At 41.4% G+C, this 26,351-nt stretch overlaps 1 protein-coding gene and 1 non-coding gene across 5 annotated transcripts in view; one reads left to right on the top strand and one right to left on the bottom strand.

Annotated features, from left to right (window-relative positions):
• The window catches only part of ALDH1L1 (aldehyde dehydrogenase 1 family member L1), a 117,252-nt gene that overhangs the window by 55,513 nt on the left and 35,388 nt on the right, over positions 1-26,351 (top strand). For all 4 annotated transcript variants that reach the window (XM_053218823.1, XM_027049824.2, XM_027049823.2 and 1 more), the window contains exons 10-12: positions 20,280-20,427; positions 22,065-22,184; positions 23,466-23,593. In XM_053218823.1, coding sequence (XP_053074798.1) covers positions 20,280-20,427; positions 22,065-22,184; positions 23,466-23,593 — 396 coding nt within the window. The remainder of the gene's footprint in view (positions 1-20,279; positions 20,428-22,064; positions 22,185-23,465; positions 23,594-26,351) is intronic.
• Positions 17,536-17,642, bottom strand: LOC113596475 (U6 spliceosomal RNA). The gene has a single exon (XR_003417216.1). It is a non-coding gene; the product is annotated as a U6 spliceosomal RNA (small nuclear RNA).

The following is a 26,351-nucleotide window of genomic DNA, read 5'->3' as shown; positions in this document are numbered from 1 at the left end:
CTTTTGGTTGGTGCATTTAGTCCATTTACATTCAGTGTTATTATAGAAAGATATGGGTTAGAGTCATTGTGATGTCTGTAGGTTTCATGCTTGTAGCGATGTCTCTGGTACTTTGTCTCACAGGATCCCCCTTAGGATCTCTTGTAGGGCTGGTTTAGTGGTGACGAATTCCTTCAGTTTTTGTTTGTTTGGGAAGACTTTTATCTCTCCTTCTATTCTAAATGACAGACTTGCTGGATAAAGGATTCTCGGCTGCATATTTTTCCTGTTCATCATATTGAAGATCTCCTGCCATTCCTTTCTGGCCTGGCAAGTTTCAGTAGAGAGATCAGTCACGAGTCTTATAGGTCTCCCTTTATATGTTAGAGCACGTTTATCTCTAGCTGCTTTCAGAATTTTCTCTTTATCCTTGTATTTTGCCAGTTTCACTATGATATGTTGTGCAGATCAATTCAAGTTACGTCTGAACGAGTTTTCTGTGCCTCTTGGATTTCAATGCCTGTTTCCTTCCCCCCATCAGGGAAGTTCTCAGCTATTATTTCTTCAAGTACACCTTCAGCACCTTCCTTTGTCTCTTCCTCCTCTGGAATACCAATTATGCGTATATTATTTCTCTTTAGTGCATCACTTAGTTCTCTAATTTTCCCCTCATACTCCTGGATTTTTTTTATCTCTCTTTTTCTTAGCTTCTTCTTTTTCCATAATTTTATCTTCTAGTTCACGTATTATCTCCTCTGCCTCTTAAATCGAGCTGTGGTTGTCTCCATTTTATTTTGCAGCTCATTGATAGCATTTTTTAGCTCCTCCTGGCTGTTCCTTAGTCCCTTGATCTCTGTAGCAATAGATTCTCTGCTGTCCTTTATTCTGTTTTCAAGCCCAGCGATTAATTTTATGACTATTATTCTAAATTCACTTTCTGTTATATTGTTTAAATCGTTTTTGATCAGTTCGTTAGCTGTTGTTATTTCCTGGGCGATTTTGAGGGGAATTGTTCCGTTTCGTCATTTTGGATAGTCCCTGGAATGGTGAGGACCTTCGGGGCACTTCCCCTGTGCTGTCCTGAATAACTTGCGTTGGTGGGTGGGGCCGCAGTCAGACCTGATGTCTGCTCCCAGCCCACTGCTGGGGCCATAGTCAGACTGGTGTGTGCCTTCTCTTCCCCTCTCTTAGAGGCAGGATTCACTGTGGGGTGGCATGGCCCATCTGGGCTACTTGCACACTGCCAGACTTGTGGGGTGGGGATCTGGCCTATTAGCTGGGGTGGATCAGCATGGTGCACGGGGGCGGGAGGGGCAGGCTCAGCTCGCTTCTTCTTCCGTGATCTGCTTCGGGAGGGGCCCTGTGGCAGTGGGAGGGAGTCAGACCCGCCTCTGGAGGGGTGGATCCGCAGAAGCACAGCGTTGGGGGCGCGGTGCAAGCAAGTTCCCTGGCAGGAACTCATTCCCTTTGGGATTTTGGCTGAGGGATGGGCGAGTGAGATGGTGCTGGTGAGTGCCTTTGTTCCCCGCCAAGCTGAGCTCTGTCCTCCAGGGCTTAACAACTCTCCCTCCTGTTGTCCTCCAGCCCTCCCATTCTCTGAGAAGAGCTGTTAGCTTATAACCTTCCAGATGTCAAGTCCCGCTTGCTGTCTGAACACACTCCATCCGACCCCTCTGCTTTTGCCAGCCAGACTCGGGGGCTCTGCTTGGCCGGCGGGCCGCCCCTCTGCCCCGGTTCCCTCCTGCCAGTCCGTGTAGCGCGCACTGCCTCACCGCCCGTCCTACCCTCTTCTGTGGCCTCTCATCTGTGCTTGGCTCTGGAGACTCCATTCTGCTAGTCTTCTGATGGTTTTCTGGGTTATTTAGGCAGGTGTAGGTGGAATCTAAGTGATCAGCAGGACGTGCGGTGAGCCCAGCGTCCTCCTACACCACCATCTTCCCTCGATGTCTTGTGATTCTATTTCTTCTGTTTTGTTAATGTTTGCTTTATAAATTTAAGTGGCCTGATGTTGAATTCATATATATTTATAATTATTGTATCTTCCTGGTGAATTGGGCCTTCTATCATTATATCATGTCCCTCCTTTTCTCTTGTGATGGTTTTTGCCTTAAAATTGATTCTGTTAATACAAGTATAGCCACCTTTGCTCTCCTTTAGTTACCATTTTCACAGACTACCTTTTTTCCATTCTTTCACTTTCAGCCTATGTGTGTCCTTGAACATGAAGTGAGTCTCTTCTAGACAGCATATTGTTGTATCTTGTTTTATCTTTTTTTAAAATCCATTCAGCCACTCTATCTTTTGATTAGGAAGTTTAATCCATTTTCACTTGAGGTAATTATTGATAGAGAAGGACTACTATTACCATTTTCATTAATTTTTTTAAATGTTTCTTTATTTTTGAGAAAGAGAGACAGAGCATGAGTGGGGGAGGGGCAGAGAGAAAGAGGGAGACACAGAATCTGAAGCAGCTCCAGGCTCTGAGCTGTCAGCACATAGCCCAATGTGGGGCTTGAACCCACAAGCTGTGAGATCATGATCTGAGCTGAAGTCGGACACTTAACTGACTGGGCCACCCAGGAGCTCCTACTATTACCATTTTTAAGAATTGATTTATGTCTTGTAGCTCTTTTGTCTCTTTTGTCCTCTCTTCTTGTGTTTTATTGATTTTTTTTTTTGTAGCAAAATGCTTTGATTTTTCTCATTTTCTTTTGTGTATCTTCCATAAGTATTTTCTTTGGTTACCATGGGGTTTGTATAAAACATTCTATTTTAAGCTGATAACAACTTAAGTTTAATTTTATACAAAAATTCCACTATTTTACCTCTCCCCCTCACACTTCGTTATTGATATTATAACTTACATCTTTTTATATTGTGTCCATTAACATATAGTTTTAAAAAATTATTTTGTCCTTTAATTTCTGTTCCAGAATTTAAAGTTGTTTATGTACTGTTACAATATTACAGTGTTCTGTATTTGTCCATATACTTACCTTTACCAGTGAGCTTTATATCTCCATATGCTTTCATGTTGTTCTTTAGCATCTTTTAACTTAACCTGGAAGGACTCCCTTTAGCATTTCTTGTAACGAAGGTATCTTGGTGATGCACTTCCTTAGCTTTTGTTTTTTAGGGAAATGTCTCTTCTTAATGTTTAAAGGACAGTTTTTGTGGATTTAGTATTCTTGGTTGGCAGTTTCTTTTTCTTTTAGTACTTTGAAAGAAATACTCCTTGCTGTCCTGTAATGTTCTTGCTAGAAATCTACTGAGACTGTTATGGAGGTCCCCTTGTATGTAACAAATTGCTTTTTTATTTCTGGTTTCCAAATTTTCTCTTTGGATTTGACTTTTGACAATTTGATTATAATGCTTTGTGTGGACTTCATTTAGTTCATCTTTTTTTTTAATTTATTTTTAGAATGTACATCCAAGTTAGTTGGCATATAGTGCAAAAGTGATTTCAGGAATAGAATCCTTAATGCCCCTTACCCATTTAGCCCATCCCTCCTCTCACAACTCCTCCAGTAACCCTCTGTTCTCCATATTTAAGAGTCTCTTATGTTTTGTCTCCCTTCCTGTTTTTATATTATTTTTGTTTCCCTTCCCTTATGTTCATCTGTTTTGTATCTTAAAGCCCCCATATGAGGGAAGTCATATGATATTTGTTTTTCTCTGACTAATTTCACTTATCATAATATCCTCTACTTCCCTCCATGTAGTTGCAAATGGTTAAGATTTCATTCTTTTTGATTGCCAAGTAATACTCCATTGTGTATATATACCACATCTTCTTTATCCATTCATCCATTGATGGACATTTGGGCTCTCTCCATACTTTGGCTCTTATTGGTAGTCCATTTAGTTCATCTTATTTGGAAATTATTTGGATTTAAATATGTCTGAATCTTTCCCTAGACTTGGGACATTTCTGGCCATTATTATTACTTTTTAAATGTTTATTTAGACAGAGGGAGACAAAGCATGAACAGGGGAGGGATAGAGAGAGAGGAAGACACAGAATCTAAAGCAGGCTCCAGGCTCTGAGCTGTCAGCACAGAGTCAAATGTGGGGCTTGAACTCGTCAACAACGAAATCATGACCTGAGCTGAATTTGGACACTCAACCGACAGAGCCACCCAGGCATCACTGGCCATTATTTTTTAAAAAATAACCTTTCTTCCCTTTTTCTCTTTCTTCTTCTGAAATTCTCATAATGTATATATTGGTCCATTGATGGTCTCCCATAAGCCTTTTAGTCCTTCTTCTCCCTTTTTATAATTTTTCTTTTTGCTTCACAGGCTTGATCATTTCAGATGACCTGTCTACAAGTTCACAGATTCTTTCTTCTGCTTGATCCAGTCTTTTGTTGAATGCTTCTGGTGAATTGTTCACTTTAGTCATTGCATTCTTCAGCCCCCAAATTTCTGCTTGGTTCTTTTTTTATATTTTCTATCTCCTTGCAGAATTCTCATTTTATTCATATATCATCTTCCTGAGTTTGTTGAGCATCTTTATGATGGTTATTGTGAATTCATTGTCAGGTAATTCATACATCTGTTTCTTCAGGGCCAATTTATGGAGTTTTATTTTATTCCTTTGATGGGGTGATTTCTTCATGTTTCTTGTAACTTTGGGTTTGTATTTGTGCATTTGAAAAAATAACCACCCCTCCAAGTCTTTACAGACTGACTTTGTACAGGGAAAGATCTTCACCCATAAGCCTGGCAAGAGATCCTGGAGGCCTCTCAAACATTTTCTGTGGATGTATCTTCTTTGGACTTGTATATGTAAATTTCTAATTTGAGGAACTTGCTGGGTGTTTCTTGGTTTGTTTGTTCAGGAGCTCATAATCTTTTGCTCCCTCTGGTGTCTGTCTGTTGTATCACAAGTTCTATGAAGTAGAATGATGCCCAGCTCTTTTTTTTGTTCCTAACAGACTTCAGGCATCTAGAGTATTTTGGGTCCTGTCACTACCCTAAGTCAGACTAGACAGAGACCAGCCCATTGAGTAACCCCCCAAAGTTAGAATACTGGATGCATATTCCACATTCCACTCTTCTCATCCCCCTTGAGGGAGGAGAGGCTGCTGAGCTGTGTTAGCCTTTGGCTCCTGTACCATGGATCCTCTGGAGCAGCAGCACATCGCCCAGATGTTTTGTTTTCCAATGGTTGCTAGGCACCTGGAATATGCCAGGTCCCATCAGTACTCTGAGACTGGTAAGACAGAAACCAGACCCTTGAGCAGCTCTCCTGAAAGATCAGAACATTGGACATGTTGTCCATGCTTGTCTTTCCCTCCCCAGTAAGAAGCTGGGAGCTTGGAATTTCCTCCCAATCACATAGTGCTGTACCAGGGGACAGACAGTATGGCAAGAGGGTGGCACAAATTTCCTAATGGCTTCAATGCAGCTGGTTTTACACTTGTCAGAGGTATAGGAGCCTTTTAACTGGTTTTCTCTGGATTTCTCGCAAAGGGGATCGGCTCATGTATTACTGAGTTAGTGTTTCTTTGGGAGGAAGAAGGATCTGGGTCTTTCTATTCTGTCATTTTCTTGATGTTACTTCAAGAGCATTAAGAACTCTGATTCTTTACCTTTGATTCTGCTTCCAACTTTTCCATCCACACACAGATCCTCTTGTTGGGGACAGAAACCCAACTAATGAGCCAGATTCTCCTAATGCTCAACTAATGACCTTATTCTCCTGAACTATCTGAGTTTGGTCTGTGATTCTGGGATGGAATACTGGGAAATATCCTAATTCAAAAATAAGAAGAAGGGACAGGATGAGGCAGAGGAGGAGGAGAAAGAGAGGAAAGAGGACAGAGAAGAGAAAGAGGAAAAGAAAGAGAAGAATGAAAAGGAGACAAAGTATTTTATTCAATTTGTGGACCAAGGAGCTTGTGGGACTCTTTGTCATGCTTCTTAAATACAGCATTAAGAACAGAAGCAATAACAACAACAGAAAAGACAACAACAACACAACAAAAAATCAGAAGCAACAAACTTAAGCTCTTCCTCATTTCTTCTTTGAGCAGTGTCTCTAGGCAGGCAGCTTAGGAGATATCAGAGACCCAGTGTGTTAGCCAAGGTCCCACAGGACACAGATGGCACAATATAGATGGACAATTTAAGAGAGTTTAATGAGGGGTCTATATACAAGGTTTGGGACAGGGAGGATCAATAAAGAATGTCATGGCACCTTGAGACTCACAAGAGTTGGGAGGCTGAGCCTACAGAGGCAAGAAGAAGGAACCTGGCAGTTTGCAGCTTTAGAGAGGGTTTCATGATAGGAGCTGTGACCATTGGAATAGAAACACAGTCCTCCCAACCTGTGGGCCAGCAGTGAGGAAGCAAGAGGATAAATACTGTAATCGCTTTCTTCTTAACCTCCAGTCTCCTACCAAAATCTTTTATTGGCCAAATAAAACCAGAGGTCCAAAGGTGAGTGACTTTACAGTATAAATGACTTTAATATAGTCCACGAAATCTAGCCTGCTAGGACACAAGATAGAGGAGAATGAAAAGGGATTCTGGAGAAGTAGAGGGAAAACACATATCTCACTGTGAGAGCTGGACTGCAACAGGCTTATGAAAAAAAAATACCTTGGCGTTCTTACATCCAAAATGGAGAATTAAGAATTAAAGATCCACCACAGAATGAATAATACTACCGAAAGCATATACAATAATAGATACCAGCATCTGCCCAAAGCTCACTTTTGTGTTCTTGGCTCTGTCCTTTACACTAGGCTATTCAACACTGCTACTTATGTGTGCTGTATAGCCAACTGATACCTCTTAGGAATTCAGTAAAGCTGGGAGGATGGGAACACACTGGCTGAAAAATCAGGGTGTAAAGGCCCTTTGTGGAGCTGGACTCTTGTCCCCTTGCAACCAGATGAAATATATCAAAAACAAATGTAAGGTCCTCTTTGGAGCTCAGAAAACTCAAATACCTGCTAGAAGTGGAGGATGGGGGTTGTGGCTCAGAATTTGTGTTAATGAGAACCACAATGTGAGGTCATGTATTCATTAGTGGCATCAACAAATTGAGCACTTAGTAGGCATTGTGCTGGAGTTATGATTTTAGTAGGGGACAAAACAGATATAATTCCAAGACTGTAAGTGCTTTGGGGAAGACAAAGTAAACAGACAATTAAAATTACACTAGTCTCTCATTCAAGTACTAACCAGGCCTGACCCTGCTTATCTTCCAAGATCATATAAGATCAGATGTGATCAAGGTGGTATGCACCGCCTGGGTTCCATTTTCAGTAACAGCTCCTGTGGAAGTGCAGAGTATCTTGGGGAAGCCATCCCTCACCATCCCTTTCTCCCCAAGGCTGACCAAGGTGGCCAAGCTTTTTTTTTCAGGAAGTCCACTCTCCCATTCATGACTACAGTGTTGGAGTCCCCAGAATTCTCAGAATCTCCTCAGGCTACCAGTAGCATAATGATGTGTGACTTGGCTCTGGAAACCATTAGGAAGCAGCTGTGTGGCCAGCTTGGCAATGCCTACACTGGGCTCCAGTCCTGAGTGGCCACCACCAGCCACCAGGCTTCAGGAAGCACATGGCTCATCAGAGCCCCTTTGCCTCCCTCCCTTCAGATAGGCAGGCTGCAGCAAGCAAAAGCAGTTGGGATCTTTTATATCGAAACAGCAAAACACCAAAAAGGAAGTTGAGAGAACCCCACTCTTTACTATCCAAGCCACACACAAGCCTTCCTGACATTCTGTAAGCATGTGTGCCTTGTACCAAGTGGAAAATAAACTCTAAGTAGACAGTAAATAATAATAATAATAATAATAATAATAATAATAAATAAAAGTAATAAAACTACATTTAACTATTATTTATGAATTGTCCCATTTACTCATCACAAAGTAGTAGAGGACTATTATTTTTCATAAACTTTTTATTTTATAATAGTTTTAGATTTCCAAAACTTTGTGAAGATAATACAGAGCATTCCCACATACTCCATATCTAGTCACCTCATTATTAACATCCTTCATTAGTATGGTACATTTGTCACAATCAGTGATCCAATATTGCTACATTATTGATCATTAAAATTCATCTACTTTATTCAGATTTCCTTATTTTTCTGTGTAATGTCTCTGTGTACTGTCCCAGTACCCCTTTGGGACGCTGCATTACATTTAGTCATTAGGTCTCCTCTAGACTGTGATCATTTCTCAGACTTGCTTTGATTTCGATGATGTTAACAATTTTTAGGAATACTGGTCGGGTATTTTGTAATCTGCCCCTCAGTGGGACTCCTATGATTCAGGTGTTATTCCTTTTTAATAAATGAGTTCTCTAATTCTTGTACCACGCTCTTTCCCTTAGTTCTGTCTTTTTTTCTGTTTCATTATTCTCCATAATTTTGTCTTCTATATCACTGATTCACTGTTCTGCTTCGTCCAACCTTTCTGCTGTGGCATCCATTCAAAATTGTATCTTGTGGGGCACTTGGGTGGCTCAGTTGGTTGAGCGTCCAACTTCAGCTCAGGTCATGATCTCACAGTTCTTTGGATTCTCTGTCTCCCTCTCTCTATGCCCCTCCCCTGCCCTGGCTCTCTCTCTCTCTCTCTCTCTCTCTCTCTGCAAAAAATAAACATTGAAAAAAAATTTTTTAATTAAAAAAAAAAGATTGCATCTCAGCTATAGCATTTTTTATTTCATCCTGATTAGATTTTACTTCTTTTATCTCCACAGAAAGGGGTTCTATGCTTTTTTCAACCCCTGCTAGTATTCTTGCTATGATGGTTCTAAATTCTATTTCAGACATCTTGCTTGTATCTGTGTTGATTTAAAACCCTGACTGTCAATTCTTCCTGTTCTTTGGGGGGGGGGGGTGAATTCCTTTGTTTTGTCATTTGGATAAATAAAAATAATTTATAAAATAAAGATTAAAAACTAAGAAATTAAAACAACAGAAAAAATTTTAAAAAGGGAGTTAGATCCTAGGTGTGTTTGGTCTGATTGTTGAAAGGAGTTTGGTAGGATAGAAAAGAAAGGGAAAGAAAAGAAAAAAATGTAATAAAAAGTTTAAAAACTTTAAAAATTATCTGCAATAAAATAGAATTAAATGAAATAAAGAAAGCGAAATAGAATAAATTTACCAAAAAAGTAGCAAAAAGAATTAAAATTTTTTCAAAAAAGAAAAATAAAGACAAAATTTTCTCTTTCTCTATACAAGAAAAGAAAGGAGAAAAAGAGGAATAAAAAACAATTTAAACAAAAGCAAAAAAAAAAAACAACAAAAAACCCTGAATAGATGAACCAGCAAACAGAATGAAAGCTGAATGGAATTACATCCAGTTTCCCCAGAACTGAAACTATGAAGCACGCAATAGTTCATACACTAAGCAGGTGGAGAGACGTGGTGGTCCTCTAGGGTGTGTGCGTGGTGGGTGCAGCTGGGCAGGGCTTGGTGTTACAGCTCTGTTCTCCACTAGATGGTGCTGCTTAGCTTCCTGGGGTGGATGGCTCTGGTGTGTGAGCATGTGTATGAGCCTGTGGGAGAGGTGAAAATGGTGTCACCCAGTTTTCTAGTTTCTGGCACAGGAACTCCGCTCTCACTGACCTGCAATCAAGCACCCCTCTTTTTGTCTTAGGCTTCTGTCCATGCCCCACTTCTACAATGTCCATGTTCAAGCCATCAACCTGTGAGGCAGCACCTCCCTCCCAAATTTTATCTCAGATGAGGCTATGTTTCCAAATCCATCATTTCTGAGAACCCTGCAGCTTGGACCCAGTCTGACCCTCTGGGGGAGGGTCTTGCTGAGCAATGGCTGAGTGCTGGCTTGCCCATGAAAAAGTTCGTGGGATCACACAGCAGCAAAGGTTTGGAGATTATGGTAAATCACAATACACAGCTGGTGCCAGGTTTTACCACACTCTGGTGTCTTTGTTCTAATATCAGCAAATGTGGCTGTTCTCCGGGGTCTGCTGAGACCTTTGCCTATGGAGAGTCAATATGGCTTCTACAAAATGACCTCCATGCAGGGGAAGGGCTTTTCCCCATGTGGTCCATGGGCCCCTTGGACCTCGCAGCCTGCTTCTGGGGACTCACCTTTCTTCCTCACCAGAACACCACTGGGTATTGAGCTCCAGAATTTCCGACTCTGCACTCCCCTATTTATAGAGTCCTAATGGTATTGAAACCCTCTTCTTTCTCACTGTCAGTGGTTTTGGGAAACAGATTCTTATTCAGTCCCTTGTGACTGTTTCCACTCTTTCTCTTTCTCTCCAGCACTTTGGCAGTACTCTCCCATTATACCACACTCTCCCCCCACCCTTCTCTGTCCTCTCTCTGCAGAAACAGCTCCCTACCCTCCATGGCTTCTCTCTCTCCCAGTTCACCTCTCTGGAGTGTGTACCTGCTGAATTCTGAGGCTCAAGTTATGCAGATTGTTGTGTTAATCCTCAGATCAATTTCCTAGGTGTGCAAAATGATTTGGAGCTGATCTAGCTGCATTTCAGAAGCTGAGAACTTCCATGGTGCTCAGCCATCTTGGCCCCCTTTAAAACTGTCCTTCAGTGGAGATTTATCTGATGTTTTCCCTCATAATTAGTAAGGGGTATGGGTTTGGGGAAATACAGAGATAAAGTGGCATTTTCCTCACATATAAAGGGAGCATGCTATCAACATGATGTATCACTGTTGATGTTGACCATAATCACCTGGCTGAGTTCATACTTGTCGGGTGTCTGTATTGTGAACTTACTCTTTTCCTCCCATTTCCTTATTATATTATTTGGAAGGAAGCTACTACATGCAGCCCGTGTTCAAGGCTCCTGAAAACAAGAGTATTTACCTAAATTATTTAAAATTCTGCTGCATGGAGAGTTGTCTCTCTTCCCCCATTTATTTATTTATTCAGTCATTTATTTATTACAGTATGGAGTTAGAGATATTTTTCTTATACTTGGGTTAAATCCAATACTAATTTATTTATTTTTTCCTCAGATTGTTTAAGCTTTGTCTATTGAAAACTCTTTCATTTGTATCTTATATACATTTGACATACCCCCATCCTTTTGCAAACTCTTCCTTACTTTGTGGCACTACAAGATGTTCTTGTATATTCCCTGCCACAGCCCTGGAATCAAGCATTTCTCCTAGGATTCTTGTTTCCTTTTATTGGATAATGGAATTAGAAACCAAGATATGGGTGCCAAGTGTGCTCATTTTCACTCGTGTGCTATTGCTTCTTGGCTCTCCCAGCTGACAGAGCAGAAAATATATCTATACCTATCATTCTCTCTATATATGCATGTATATCTACATATCTATATTTATGTATCTGTATTCCCCCCCTCTATATCTAGTATATATCTGTGTCTATAAACATGAGGGTGTCAGGGTCTCCAAGACAAAGCAAGTAATGTCAACAAATGTCCTCAATTTTTGTTTTTCTGAGAAAGTCTTTCTTTTTCTTTCACTTAAAAACATTTTTTAAAGTTTATTTATTTTGAGAGGGAGAGAGAGCAAGAGCAGGTAAGAAGCAGAGAGGGAGAGAGAGATATCGCAAAGCAGGCTCCACGCTGGCAGTAGAGAGCCCATTGTGGGGCTCAGTCTTGCCAACCATGAGATCCTGACCTGAGCCAAGAGTCAGACGCTTAACTGACTGAGCCACCCAAGTGCCCCTTATTTCACTTTTTAAGAATAATTTTGCTGCCAGGGTGCCTGGTGACTCAGTTAAGCGCCCAAATCTTGATTTTGGTTCAGATTATGATTTCATGGTTTCATGAGACTGAGCCCCACATCTGGCTTTGCATCGATAGTACAGAGCCTGCTTAGGATTCTCTCTCTCCCTCTCTCTCTCTGCCTCTCCCCTGCTCATGCATGTGTACTCTTTCTCTCTAAATAAATAAATAAATAAATAAATATTTAAAAAACAAAAGAATAATCTTGCTGGATACAGAATTCTATGTTGACTTCTTCTTTTAATACTCTAGATAGTTCACTCCATTCTCTTCTTACTGGCATGGCTTCTGAAGAGAAGCCCAATGTAAATATCATTCTTGTTCTTCTGTAAGTAAGACTCTCATTCCTCTGATTTCTTACAAGATTTTTTCTTTATCTTTGATTTTCTACAGTTTGAATAGGGTGTGCTTATGTAGATATATAGTTTTTTTAAAAAAAATACTACTTTGTGTTCTTTGAGCTTCCTGTATCTGTGACTTAATGTCTCTCTAGTTTTGGAAAATTCTCAGCAATTATTACTTCAAACATTTCTTTGATTCCTTTCTCACTTTTCCTTCCAATATTCCAATTATGTTTACGTTATTCCTTTAGTAATTGTCTCACAGTTTTGGACATTCTGCTCTTTTGCATTCCTTCTTCTTTTTGCGTTTTGGTTTTAGAAGTTCCTATTGACTTGTCTTCACACTTACTGATTCTTTTCTTCCTTGTGTTCAATCTACTGGTGAACCCCTCAAAGGCATTCCTCTTTTATTACTGTGCTTATTTCTAGCATTTCCTTTTAATTCTTTCTTAAAGTCTCCATATCTTTGCTTACATTACTACTCCTTTCTTACATGTTGTCCACTTTTCCCATTAAAGCCCTTATCATATTGAGCATATTTATCTTTAACTCCCCAGTATAATAATTCCCAAATCTCTGCCATATTTGAGTCTGGGTCTCATCCTTTCTTGGTCCCTTCTGACTGCTTATTTTTACTTTTAGTATGCCTTGTAATTTTTTGTTGAAAGGTGGACATACTATATTGAGTAATGGAAACGAGTAGATAGGCCTTTACTGTGAGGTTTTATGTTTACCTGGTTAGGGGTTAGGCTGTGTTATAGTTGTAGGTGTCAAAGAATAAAACTTCTAGCATCTTTGTGTGTTCTCTCTTGTCTTTGGGTTTTCCTAGAGACTAAAGAGAATCTGCCTTCTTTTCACAACAACCCCCTATTATTTTGCAAGAGCACTCTTGATACAGAGTTAAGATGTGGTATGAAAGGAAGCCTTAGATAGTTGTATGATTAGGTCTCAGTCTTTTAGTGAGTCTGTCTCCCTGTGATATAACCTTCACAAGTATCTTTCAGTCTTTCTCTACTCTGGTGTTGCAGGAAAGGTAGAGAGGGCCAGAGGTGGGTATTACCCTTCCCTCAGGTTAGTTAACTTCTAATAAAACAGTTTCTCTTGAGGGTAGGCCTTGTTAAGAGCGGAATGCTGTGGGGGTATTTCAAAATGACTACTTCCCCCTCCTCCTGCCAGAAGCACTAGGGGATTTGCCTCCGATCTTCCCCTGAGAACCTGACGTGTGACTCCTAGAGGTAAAACTCACAAAATCATGGGGTCCCTCATAAGACCAGACCCCCAAGAATTTTTAATTCTCAACTAGTTCTCTATTTAGTTTTATTTATTTCTCAACAATTTTAATTCTCAATTAGTTCACATGATGCTTCCAGCAATTTTAAAGTGTTCCCATCAGCAGCTTCTACTTGTGCATTTCTGCTCAAGCAAGCTGTGTTTTTCTGCCTCTCCAGTGTTGGGGGCAGCACTCTGCCCTGTGACCTCAATTCTCTTGTGGATCTAAGAAGAGTTTTGATTTACAGTTTTTTCTTCTTGTGAGAATGGGAGTGAGGACCTCCAAACTCTTTACATGCTGGACTGAAATCTGGAAGGCTAGCAATCAATCGCCTCTAGATCATGAAAACAACATGGCTTATGCTCAGCACTTGCCTTGCTTTGGGGAGTCCTTTTGGTAAGTGCAAGGCATTGGGTGTCTAGATGGCTAGCGTTAAGGAAATACCTTAGGTGCTGATTCTCTGGAGACATGGTGTAAAGACCTGTATTGTCATAATTCATTGCTGGAAAAAATAAACATGTCCTTTGTGACTCCACTGGGAGACAGTCCTTGGCACCTTGCATCTGGCTTCCTCCTGGCTTTGATCATATGCCTTCTTTTGCTAGTTTTCCCTTATTTCCTTTCCTTGTAATAAATCTTAGTGAGAAGTATGATTACATAGTGAGTTCTGTGAGCTGTCTTGGTGGATCAGTGGGACTGGGTGTGAAAAAAAAAAACAAAACAAAACATAGGAAAACAAACATGTTGGGATTTTAATAGAAGTGTCATTGAAACTGAAGATCACTTTGGGTAGTGATTCATCTGAACAATATTAAATCTTCTAATTCATGAAAATGGAGATTTTTTTCATTTTATTCAGGCCCTTTAAAATTTCTTTCTTATAGTTCTCAGTGCACAACTCTGTTTTCTCCTGAGTTACTTTATTGCTATTATATTCCTCTTGATGCTATTATAAATAAAATTGTTTCCTTAATTTCTTTTTTGTAGTGTTCAGTGCTAATGTATAGAAATGCAACTGATTTTCATGTATTGCTTTTATACCCTGCAACATTGCTGAGTTTGCTTATTGGCTCCAATAATATGTCAAGTTTTTTTAAAAAAATTATATGTCAGGGTTTGTTTTTTTTTTTTGGTGTGAAATCTTTGCAAGTGTGTGTTCTGATAAAACTTTATTTATAAAAACAGGCTGAGGCTAACTGATTTCTGCTTTAAACCAAAAACCTGGGGGTAATTTGCTGTGACCATGCACAGAGACACTGAGGACGCAACCCAGTTGTGCTTATTATGTGAGCAAATAAGTCCTTTCTTCCTCCTTTACTGCCTTTTCTTGCTTCATAGCTTAAAAGCAGTTTTATTAATTTTCCTTTATTTAATAAAAATGTAAATATTTAAGGTATACAATAGTATGCTCTGATATATATAGTGAAATGATCATTACAATCAAACTAATTAACATATCCATCTCACATGGTCACTTTTATTTTTTGGCAGTGAGAGCATCTGAGAATTACTTTTTTCTTTAATTTTTTAAAACATTTATTTATTTTTGAGAGACAGAAAGAAACAAAGCATTGAGCAGGAGAGGGGTAGAGGGAGAGAGAGAGATGAACCCAAAGCAGGCTCTAGGCTCTGAGCTGTCAGCACAGAACCTGACATGTGACTTGAACCCACAAACTGTGAGATCATGACCTGAGCTGAAGTTGGACACTTAACCAACTGAGCCACCCAGGGGCCCCCGAGAGCTACTCTTTTACCAAATTTCTAGTACACAGTACAATATTATTAACTATAGTCAACTTGATGTACATTATATCTCTAGAACTTGTTCACCCTGTATAACTGAAACCTTGCCCCCTTGACCATAAGGTAAACCATCCTTGCAACTGTGAATTCCACTTATTCACAGTGAATTCAGCTTACTAGTATTTTGTTGAGGATTTTTGCATTTTTATTCATAAGGAATATTGGCCTGAAATTTCCTTTTCTTGTAGTGTCTTTTTCTGGCTTTGGTATCAGAGTATTTTGGGCCTCATCAAATTAGTCAGGAAGTGTTCCTTCTTCAATCCTTCTGGGGGGAGATGGTTTTGAGAAGGATTGGTGAAGCCATTCAGCCCTGGGCTTTCTTTGTTGGGTGGTTTTGTGATTATTGATTTAATTTCTTTAGTAGTTATGGGTCTATTCAGATTTTCTACTTCATGAGTTAGTTTATGTAGATTGCATGTTTCTAGCAATTTGTCCATTTAATCTAGGTAATCAATTTTTTTTTTTGCTGTATAATGTATCACAGTATTCTCTTATCCTTTTTATTTCTGTAAAATTGGCATAAGCACTTTCATTTCTGATTCTGGTAATTTAAGTCTTTTTCTATTTTTCTTTTTCTTGGTCAGTCAGATTCGTCAATTTTGTTGATTTTTGATTTTCTGTATTGTCCTTTTATTCTCTAGTTTATCTATATCTGCTCTAATGTTTATTATTTCCTTCCTTCTACTTGCTTTGAGTTTAGGTTACTCTTTTAAAAAATTCCTTAAGATGTACAATTAAGATATTGACTTGAGATCTTTTTCAATGTATGCATTTACAGTTACAGATTTCTGTCTGTACTACCTTTGTTACAATCCATAAGTTTTGTCATGTTGTGTTTTTGTTTTTCTTTGACTAAAAGTATTTTCATTTTCTTTGTGATTTCTTCTTTCACCCATTGGTTGTTTAAGGGCATACCATTCAATTTCCACATATTTGTAAATTTTCCAATTTTTCTTCTGCTACTGATTTCTAGTTGCATTCCACTGTGATCAGAAAAGATGTTTTATGAGATTTAAATCTTTTAAAATTTATTAAGACTTATTGTGTATCCTGGGGAACCTAGTGGTTCAGTTGGTTAGGCATCCCACTTTGGCTCAAGTCATGATCTTTCAGTTGGTGGGTTTGAGCACCACACCGGGCTCTATGCTGACAGCTCAGAGCCTGGAGCCTTCTTCAGATACTACATTTCCCTCTCTCTGTACCCCTCCCCTGTTTCACTCTGTCTCACTCTCTCTCTCTCTCACACACACACACAAATAAACATTAAGGGAAAAAACAACAAAAAGACTTATTGTGTAGCCTAACAAATAGTTTATCCTGGAGAATATCCCATGTGTACTTGAGAAGAATGTGCATTCTGCCCTTCTTGGGTAAAGTATTCTGTATATGTCCGTTCTGTATGTGTATAATTGGTTTATAGTGTCGTTTAATTATTGAAAGATGGGCATTTTAGTCTCCAACTACTATTATAGAAAATTCTATTTTTCCTTTCTGTTTTTGCTATATATATTTCGGGGGCTGTGTTGTTGGTGCCTGTATGTTTATAATTGTTATATTCTCTTGCTGTGTTGAACCTTTTATTAATAGTCTCTGTTTCACATAACCCGTTTTTATATACAGTCTATTTTTTTCTGACAGTAATATAGCAACCCAGCTGCCTTTTGGTTAGTCTTTGCATGAGATACCTTTTCCATCTTTTTGCTTTGAATTTTTTGTGTGTACTTACATCTAAAGTGAATATCTAGCAGCATCTGGATGGATGATGTATTTTATCCAACTTTTCAATGTATGTTTTTAATAGGAGAGTTATTTTCATTTAACCAGATTACTGATAAAGAAGGATTTACTTCTCTTTACCTATTTGTTTTGGGTATGTCTTTTATGCTTTTTGTTTCTCAGTTTTTTTATTACTGCCCTCCCTTTTCTGGGTAGTGTGCCACTTTGATTCCCTTTTTAACAGTTATTTCTTAATTACCTTAGAGATTACAATTAACATATTATAGTGTAATTTAAATAATATCAACTTAGTTTCAATAGTATATACTCTAATCCTATATATCTCTGTTCCTACCCCAACTATTATTGTCACAGATGACATCTCTATGCACTGCATAGCCATTAATATTGACTTAAAATGATTGTGTTCTGCATTTGGCTATTATATAGGAAAAAGAGAGAAGTTGCAAACCATACCAAAAGTACAGTAATACTGGCTTTCATATTTACCCATGTGGTTACCTTTACCAGTGTTCTTTACTTTTTTCTTATTACTTTGAGTTACTCTTCAGTGTCCTTTCATTTCAGCCTGAAAGGTTCTCTTTAGTGTTTCTTTTTTAAATTAACTTTTTAAAAGTTTTTTAAAATTTATTTGTTTATTTTTTTAACAGGAAGTTTTTAAAAAAATTTTTTTAATATGAAAAAATATGGAACGCTTCACAAATTTGCGTGTCATCCTTGCACAGGGGCCATGCTAATCTTCTCTGTATCATTCCAATTTTAGGATATGTGCTGCTGAAGCGAGCACTAAAATTTATTTTTGAGAGAAAGTGAGAGTGGGGGAGGGACAGAGAGAGAGAGGGAAAGAGAGAATCCCAAGCAGGCTCCACACTGTCAATGCAGAGCCCGACGTGGTCTCAAATCCACAAGCCATGAGATCCTGACCTGAGCCAAAGTTGGCGCTCAACTGACTGAGCCACTCAGGCTCCCCAAGGGAAATCAACTTTTAATTTTAGGGAAGATCCTTTGTAGGTGATGAGTTCGTTTTCTCTTACTATTTTCCAAATTCCTTATTTGTCTTTGGGTTTCAACAAATTGACTGTAATGTGTTGTGGCATAAATCTCTTTGAGTTTATCCTCCTTGGAATTGATGGATGTATATATTCATGTGTTTCCTCAGACTTGACAACTTTTGGGACATTATTTCTTCAAATATTTTTGCAGCCCTTCCTATCTCTCTTCTTTGGAACTCCTAAAATGAGAATGTTGATGAGTTTGATGGTGTCCCACAGACTCTACTCATTTTTATTCATTCTTTTTTCCTTCTTTTCTTCATACTGGATAATTTCAAGTTCAGCAATCCTTTCTTCTGTTTGGTCAAATCTGATTTGAACCTCCCTAGTGAGTTTTTTATTTTAGTTATTGTATTCATCAGCTTGAGAATTTGTTTGGTTTATTATTAAAATTTCTATGTCTTTATTGATATTCTCATTTTTTCTTACATCATTTTCCTTATTCCCTTTACTGTTTCTCCAGGGTTTCCTTTAAATCATTGTACATCTTTAAAATAGTTGATTAAATATCTTTGACTAATAATTCTAATATCTGGTTTTACTAAGGATGATTGCTTCCAAATTCTTTTATTTTTACTGCAAATCAGCTATATTTGCCTGTTTCTTTGTATGTTTTACTATTTTTTGTTCAAAACTGGACATTTTGAGTGTTATGTTGTATAATTCTGAGAATGTATCCTCTCAGTCCTCAGTAATTGCTAAGTCTTGCTTGTGGAGGGTTTCATTTATCCGTTTGTGACTTTTCCCAACTTTTTTTCTTTTGTAAAGTGTGTATTCCTCATTGTATGTAGTAATTGAAGTTTCTGTTTTGTTATCTCTGTGATCAGCCAGTGGCCTAGCAAGGATTTTCTTAAATGTCTGACTCCCAAAAGAGGGGGGAAAGTACTGTCTTTTAAAATCTCCTGGAAGTTGCTTCAGCCTTTGGGGGTTAAAACTGCAGCTGCCAGTCTTTGTGCTGGCCCCTCAGTGATCAAAAGGAACATCAGCACTCAGAACATACAATCTACATGTAGGGAGGAGAAGGTCCTTACTGCCCACCCTGGCTCCAGAAAGCTGCACCAGGAACAAGTTCAGCTTCCCCCACTGCCTCCTACAGGAGGGATGGGGAGTAACACCTCATGAAATGCTGAAATCTGCTGACATTTACCAACCTATTCATCATCTTCTTCCCTGGGTGTTGCAAATGTTTGACTCACTCTAGAGTTCCAGAATATTTGATTCAGACAATTCTGCCAGCTTAGGAGCTGTTTAGGTGGAGGAATGGATCTTTGGAGCTTCCTACTCTACTGTTTTCTGTCTATATGTAGGTTTTTATTTCTCTTGAGTAAATATCTGAGAGTAAAATGGGAAGAATATGTTTAATTTTTAAGAAACTGCCAAACTGCTCTCCAGCATGGTTTCCAAAGTACCATTTTAAACAATCCCACTAGCAGTGTATGAGAGCTCAGTTGCTCTGCATCTTTCCCAGTGATATGTATGGTCAGACTTTAATTTTAGATATTCTGGTAAGTGTGTAGACATATCCCATTGTCATTTTAATTTGCATTTCCCTAATGATGGGAAATTGTGATGTTGAACATACTTTCATATGCTTTTTTCCATCTGCATTTCTTCTTTGGTGAAGCATCTGTTCAATCTTTTGCCCATTTTTACTTGGATTGTTTCTTTTTTTGTTAGTATTGAAATATGAGAGTTCTTTATATATTCTGAATGAAAGTCCTTTATCAGATATTATTTGGAAATATGTTCCCCCAATCTGTGGTTTGCCTTTTCATTATTTTTATTATTTTTTTTTGTTTTTTAGAGAGTGAGAAAGCAGGGGAGAGAGGCAGAGGGGGAGAAAGAGAGACAGAGGATCTTAAGCAGGCTCCACACTCAGTGCAGAGCTCGATGTGGGGTTCTATGCCACGGCCCTGGGATCATGACCTGAGCTGAAATCAAGAGTTGGACGCTTAACTGCCTGAGCTGCCCAGGCGCCCCAACCTTTTCATTATTTTAACATATCTTTCAGTGACTATTATTAATCTCTTATTGATTATTATCAACATGTAGATTGTCTCATTTGCTTATCAGAAAATAGTAGAAGAGGTATTATTCCAGTTTTGCTGGTGAAGAAACTAAGGCTCAGAGGAGTTTTCCACTTGTGCAAGGTCACATATTAGTAAGTGGTGGAGACACAACTTGAAACTAGGGCCTTCTGAATCCATGGATTGGGCTCTTAGCCCCAGTTCTAGCTTAACACCCACACTTTGGCTGTTAATATGAAGTTCCCTTCTGGGTAAATGTTTGGCACCATAACCTCTGCCACTAGAATGAGGCAGGTCTGCCCAGCCTCTTTCCATGATCCCGCTTTTCCATCTTCTTTTCTCCAGACTGGTTGAGGAAGTGAAGGAGCTGTGTGATGGACTGGAATTAGAAAATGAAGATGTTTACATGGCAACCACCTTTGGGGACTTCATCCAACTATTAGTGAAGAAGCTACGAGGGGACAACAAAGAGACCGAGTGCATCATTGACTATGTGAGTCCTGGGCCCCTCCACGTGGGCTTGGCTCTGCAGACTTCTCAAACACTCACATCCGTGGATCCACAATGACACATGGGGAAAACCTGGACATCCCAGAAACCAGGGCACTCAAGAGCCTAGCTTCAGTGTCCCAAACTCTCCCTGGTAACCCTGATAGCCTGAGGCTGCCAGTCCAATTAGCCCAGTGCAACAGAGGAAATTGTCTATGAGACAAATTCCGACCCCCAAAGATATGAGAGTAGGATATTAAGAAGTGGCTTTTACAGAGTACTTCTCACCCTCTTTCTCCTTTGGTGGTTTTTCCTAGTAGTTGCCTTCTTGCTGCTGTGGCCCTGGCCCCTACCAGATCACCCTTCCAGGACTCTAGTTCTGCTGGGGGACCCTAGACCCTAGTTCTGGGACCACCACTTCCTCCATTTGTCCTTCTAATCTAGTAATGGCAGGCGCTTGCTGCTGTTATCAATCTCTGGGTTGACTCATGACCTCTCAGCTCTTTCATCACCTGTGCAACCAACTGCATGCATTAAATTCCTTTTGTTGAAATGCCAAAAGAGAGAGAAGAAGGGATGGAGGGAGGAAGCTAGACAGGAAGAGAGGGAGAGAAAGAGACAGAGAATGAGGAATTGGGAACTTTTTCCCAATAAGGGAAACAAGTGATCCTATACATTCAATTTGTATATATGGAAGTGTAATGATGTAATTGCAAATTTATTTTTAAATTTTTAAATGTTTTATTCATTTTTGAGAGAGAGAAAGTGTGTGTGTGTGTGTGTGTGTGTGTGTGTGTGTGTGTAAGTGGTGAGGGACAGAGAGGCAGGGGGCAGAGTGTCTGAAGTGGGCTCTGTGTTGACCATAGAGAGCCCAATGCAGGGCTTGAACTCATGAATCTTGAGATCACCCAAGCACCCCTGCTAGCTTATTTTTAAAAGAAACTCTTGAAAAATCATCCTGAGGTGTATTGGTAGGCTACGAGCTCCCACAGGAATTATCATTGGGATAGTTTGGAACAAAAGCTGATGAAGAAAGTGTAGGCAGCCAGGATGGATACCAGGTTGGCCTTAGGATTGCAGACAGATGACTGATGAACAGATTTCAGGAGAAGAATGGTGTCCCAGAGGATGCCATTTGGGATGGAATTTCAGGTCTACAGGGAAGTGAGCGATGGGGTTGGTGTCATGTCTGGTGACTCATAAGTGTCTGTCTGCCAACTGGCACTTCCTACTTGCAGAGGCCTAGCAACCAGCCTGAGATCACACAGCAGGTAAATGGCAGGACAGGGGTTGCAGACCAAGCAGCCTGACCTCAGATTCTGTGCTCTTCATCGCTTCTTATTGTTCAGCTGCCACCACTGCCCACATAATAGCTCCCTGAGCCAAGGAAGGCAGCAGAACTGGATTTGGCTAGAGACCTGAGAAGGCCAAGGGGCCTTGAGCCCTGGCCCCTTGGCTATCTGTGTGTGTGTGCATGAGTGTGCACAAGTGTGCATGAGTGCACATGCATGTGTGTGCATGAATGGTTATCTATCCATCTCTGAGTGTTTCCTATGTCCTTCTGTGGGTCCGTATCTGCCACTGATGCACATTGTGAAGGATCCACACTGCAGTGAATCCCTGTAAAACTTCCTTTCCCAGGTGGAAAAGGCGGTGAACAAGCTCACCCTCCGAATGCCCCATCAACTCTTCATTGGGGGACTGTTTGTGGATGCTGAGGGTGCCAAGACCTATGAGACCATCAACCCAACAGACGGAAGTGTGAGTGCAGGTTTAGCACCCCCTTCTGCTCTCCTTCCACCTGCCCCCTCCTTGGCCTTTTCTTCTCTCTCATCTACTCCCTCACCTGGTGTCTGGGGACCCCTGCTTAGGGGGCCTCTATTCGCACACAGAATGGTTGTAGTCAGTTTCCAGCCCTCCCTACAGGAATGGCCCAGAGGGGAGCTAGACCAGGAAAGCAGGAGGATTCCAAACGTCTGGAGCCTGCTTCAGAGATGGACCAGAGCTGAAATCCCCCATGGAAGAAATGAAGCCATTCCCTCCCCCTCCACGCATCAACAACAACCTCAGCATGGGCCTTACCCTCTTGAATATGTGTACACCCCACTGTTGGGAATTCTTCCTTGAATCTCATGTTTGTCAGACTTTCTTGACTGTGGCCCTTTTATGTCATGACCCAGTATGTGCATATTGTATTCTCACATACACACCTACCTGAAACAACACTTACTCCTACAGGTGTATACTCAGTTTTCCATTCTCCCCTACCTATGGCATCCCTCAGGGCCTGCGGAAAGCACATAACACACTCAACTGGGTCACTGGAAGGGAGTTTAAAGAAAATAATTGACAAAGGGGTGGACTGGCTGTGGGGACACAAACAAGGGGATACAGTACCCTCGGGCAGAAACATGAGCTGTTACCACCTTGAGGCCTATTTGGGAAATCCCAGAAGGGAAGCTGTCTGGACAGGGTTGCCTGGGTGCTGGGCCCTTGGGCAGGGAGGGTGTACCATGCCTTTGGTAACAAGAAGGGTGCTGGCCTTGCACCTCCCACTTCTCTCTCCTCCTGGCTTTCCTTTGGCCATGCCCAGGTGTCAGGAGGTGTGGGAACCTGCACTATAGTGCAAGTGGGCACTGTCAGGACACAGAGCAAGGATGGGGGACAGGAATGGTCCTGTCACCTTCAACATCTAGACTATTTCACTTAAGAAATCGACTTTCTGCCTAGAACTTACCAAATTAATGGGCTTCTGCTCTTGGTTTGACAATGCTAAGCTGATCCTCAGCCTCATAGCTGCAGCCTGAGTCTGTTACTCTATTTGGGCTCAGTGGGCAAATGAAAAGAAGGGTCCTGGTATGTAGAAACACAAGCAAACCTCTTTGAAGGTCCCTAGCTTTCCTCATTGTGCACACCCTTCCATGGCCCTCCTGTTTGCCTACTGTCCCCACTGAGCCCTCCCAGGTAGCCAGGGGAGCGGTGGCATGGGGCATCTGTGTACACGGAGTCCAGGGAGGGCTTCATGGCTCTGCTCCACCATAGGTCATCTGCCAGGTGTCCCTGGCCCAGGTTAGCGATGTTGACAAGGCAGTGGCTGCCGCTAAGGATGCCTTTGAGAATGGATTGTGGGGGAAGATCAGTGCACGGGATCGAGGCCGGCTCCTGTACAGGTGAGAACCCCACAAACTCCTGTCAGCTACTTCACCTTATGTTTGGGTTGGAACTGCATGCTCGGGTATTGCCAGGAGGAAGTTGGGGTCCCAAACAGGTTGTGTGACCAAGGCCTGAGACTCAGAAAAGCTTCTCAGAGGAAGTGACTTGAGATGCAGGAAGAATTTCACCAGACACAAGTAGCCTTAAGGGAAAAATGTCCTCAGTGGAGGGAACAGTGTGATTGAAGATAAGGAGGCACAAAAGTGAAAGTGCTGATAAGATGGGAGTGGCAAACTGGCAAAGTTAACAGATGGTCCTGGGCAGTCTCAGACATGTACAACACTTCTCTGAGTGGACTGGACCAGAGGAGGGATCACAGCTACTTTATGCAGAAGCCAGCAAGGGAAGGATGGGGTCTGTTCTTCCTGCTGGTCCTTGCTCAGATCTCCCTGACTGCTGGAATCTCACATTTTCCTTTTTTTTCTAAAACCAGGGAAGAAGGGGCTCTCTCCCCTTAGCTTCATCAGAAGTATTAGGGAAGGATGTAGAGTTTACCCACTTATGACCATGGGGTGGGAGTGTGGCCTGGAAGAGAGATACTACTCCCCTAGAAATAGGTGGTCCCAATGGGGGAAGAGCAGTTGCCCCCCCAAAGAAGTGGGGTGATGGTTACAGAAGGGAGGGTGCTGCACAGATGAACTAAGCAGTGTCGAAAAGCCTAGTGAACAAGCCAGTTTCAGGAACCTGACTTTTATGCTCTGGGTCCTGGGGAAGCTGTCAGGCATAGAGTCTGGTCATGATGTGGTCCAAATGTACTTGTCATCTGGTGGGAGAGAGGCCCCATCTTGGCCTTACGGTCAGAATGTCATTTTCTTTCCTATTCAGAGGCCAGAAACACCAGGACAGCCTCCAGCACAGGAAACCAGAGAGAGGGGCCTGTCTAGTTTCCAAATGGAATAGAGATGGTAAGGGTTGGGGCAGGCAAGGGTGCACCCAGCCTGCTCTAACTCAAGTTAGTTTCAAGACCCCTTGAAGAGCCTATGAATTTTAGGAAGCCATTGCCTAGTGACCTAGTGACCCCAGATTAGGTAAAACTGAAACATGCAAGCCCAGGCTGGTGATGCTGAGAGAGGAGCCTTCTGACCCTGAAGCCGACTCCAGAGGTAGATGTTTGCTGACCCAAGAGTGTTTCCCTTGAGCAGTTCTGCTGCCATCTAGTGGCATGTGTCATAATAACACCACCAGCAACATGATAGCGAAGGGTTGGGTGCCTGAACAGCTCTAAGTAGAGACCTGGACTGCTTTGACAGACATCTCAAGCCCAGACCTGAGAACTCCTAGGAACCTGGTCCTGCCTCATGCAACCTCCCAGTCCCCATGGTGGAGGTTCGCCCATTGCTGGCTCAGCAGCCCCTGGTTCAATGAGGAAAATAGACCACCATGGATACATATTATGGAATGCAGAATACATTATAGGGTTCAGACATTATGCAATTGTGGGAGAAGCTGGGAAGAAAGATCTAGAAAAGAGAGTTAAAGAAAGTCACTAGACGGGCCCCAAGAACCACTGAGGGACAAGATAGAGCCTCTCAGGAACCTAGAGAGCCAGTGTCCCCAGCTGCCAGAGAGGGACCACCAAGAGCTGGTGGCAGAGTCTGTAGGAAGCTGTCACCTTTTGTTCGGACACTTCCTTAGGTCCACAGACAAGAATCTGGTGGTGGACCAGGCTGCTGGGAGTGAGGCTGAGCCTTGTGGCACCCCACACTTGCCTTTCCTCATGGCTGTCCTGAGGACCTCTGGGATGACTTTGGTTGCTTCACTGCCTTCCCCACCCCTGGTACTTTCTGGGGACAGGATGCTGGAGGCAGAGGTACAGCTCAGCAAAGTTGACAGTGAACAATCCCACTCAGTTCTCGCTGAGCTTTCCAAATGGCATGCTCAGGTGATAGTTACTTTAGGGTTTTATGACATGGCCACATCACATGCAGGTGACCTTGTCTGGTAGAATTGGAGGGGCTTGGGGCTGATCAAGGGAAAAGAGAGGACTATGAGAAGTAGAAACACAATACAAGCTTCAGGAGGCATCACTCCCATAGTGGGAGACCCTCCAGAGACTATAGTGGGGGGGTCTCTACTCAGAATGGGAAGAGTGCAAAGCAACTCTTGGAGGTTGGGGGATCAGAGGGGGGCCGCTCTGATGCAGGCTCCCATGTCCTGGCAATGTTGCTCAGCAGCAGAGCAGGGATCTTTGGGTCAGAGGGCTGGGAAGGCAATAGCTGTAAGTGCATAGTCCATCTCTCCAATAATAGCTGTCAAGTGGGATTCCCAGGGGATGTAAAGCAAGACTTTAAATAGCTAAAAGTCTGCTTGTTTGGGCTATGTTTAAAATAATTGGATACCTAAATATGTATCCAGCAAGCTTTTAAGCTGACAGGTCTCACCCTGCAGTGAAGAACCTAGGGGCCAATACACAGAGACCACCTTTGGCTTATTTTTTTTTTTTTAAGTTTTTTAATGTTTATTTTTGAGAGAGAGAAAGAGACAAGTAAGGGAGGTGCAGAGAGAGAGGGAGACAGAATCTGAAGCAGGCTCCAGGCTCTGAACTGTCAGCACAGAGCCCAATGTGGGGCTTGAACTTGCAAACCTCGAGATCATGACCTAAACCAAAGTTGGATGCTTAACCAACTGAGCCACCCAGGTGCCCCTGGCTTATTTATAATATAGATTTATACCTGTGACACATCTCTCCTTCTAGTTGATAGAACCCTAGTCTTT

The sequence above is a fragment of the Acinonyx jubatus genome, chromosome A2 (assembly GCF_027475565.1).
Source record: "Acinonyx jubatus isolate Ajub_Pintada_27869175 chromosome A2, VMU_Ajub_asm_v1.0, whole genome shotgun sequence".
Lineage (NCBI taxonomy): Eukaryota > Metazoa > Chordata > Mammalia > Carnivora > Felidae > Acinonyx > Acinonyx jubatus.
This window is presented reverse-complemented; position numbering and strand designations above follow the sequence as displayed.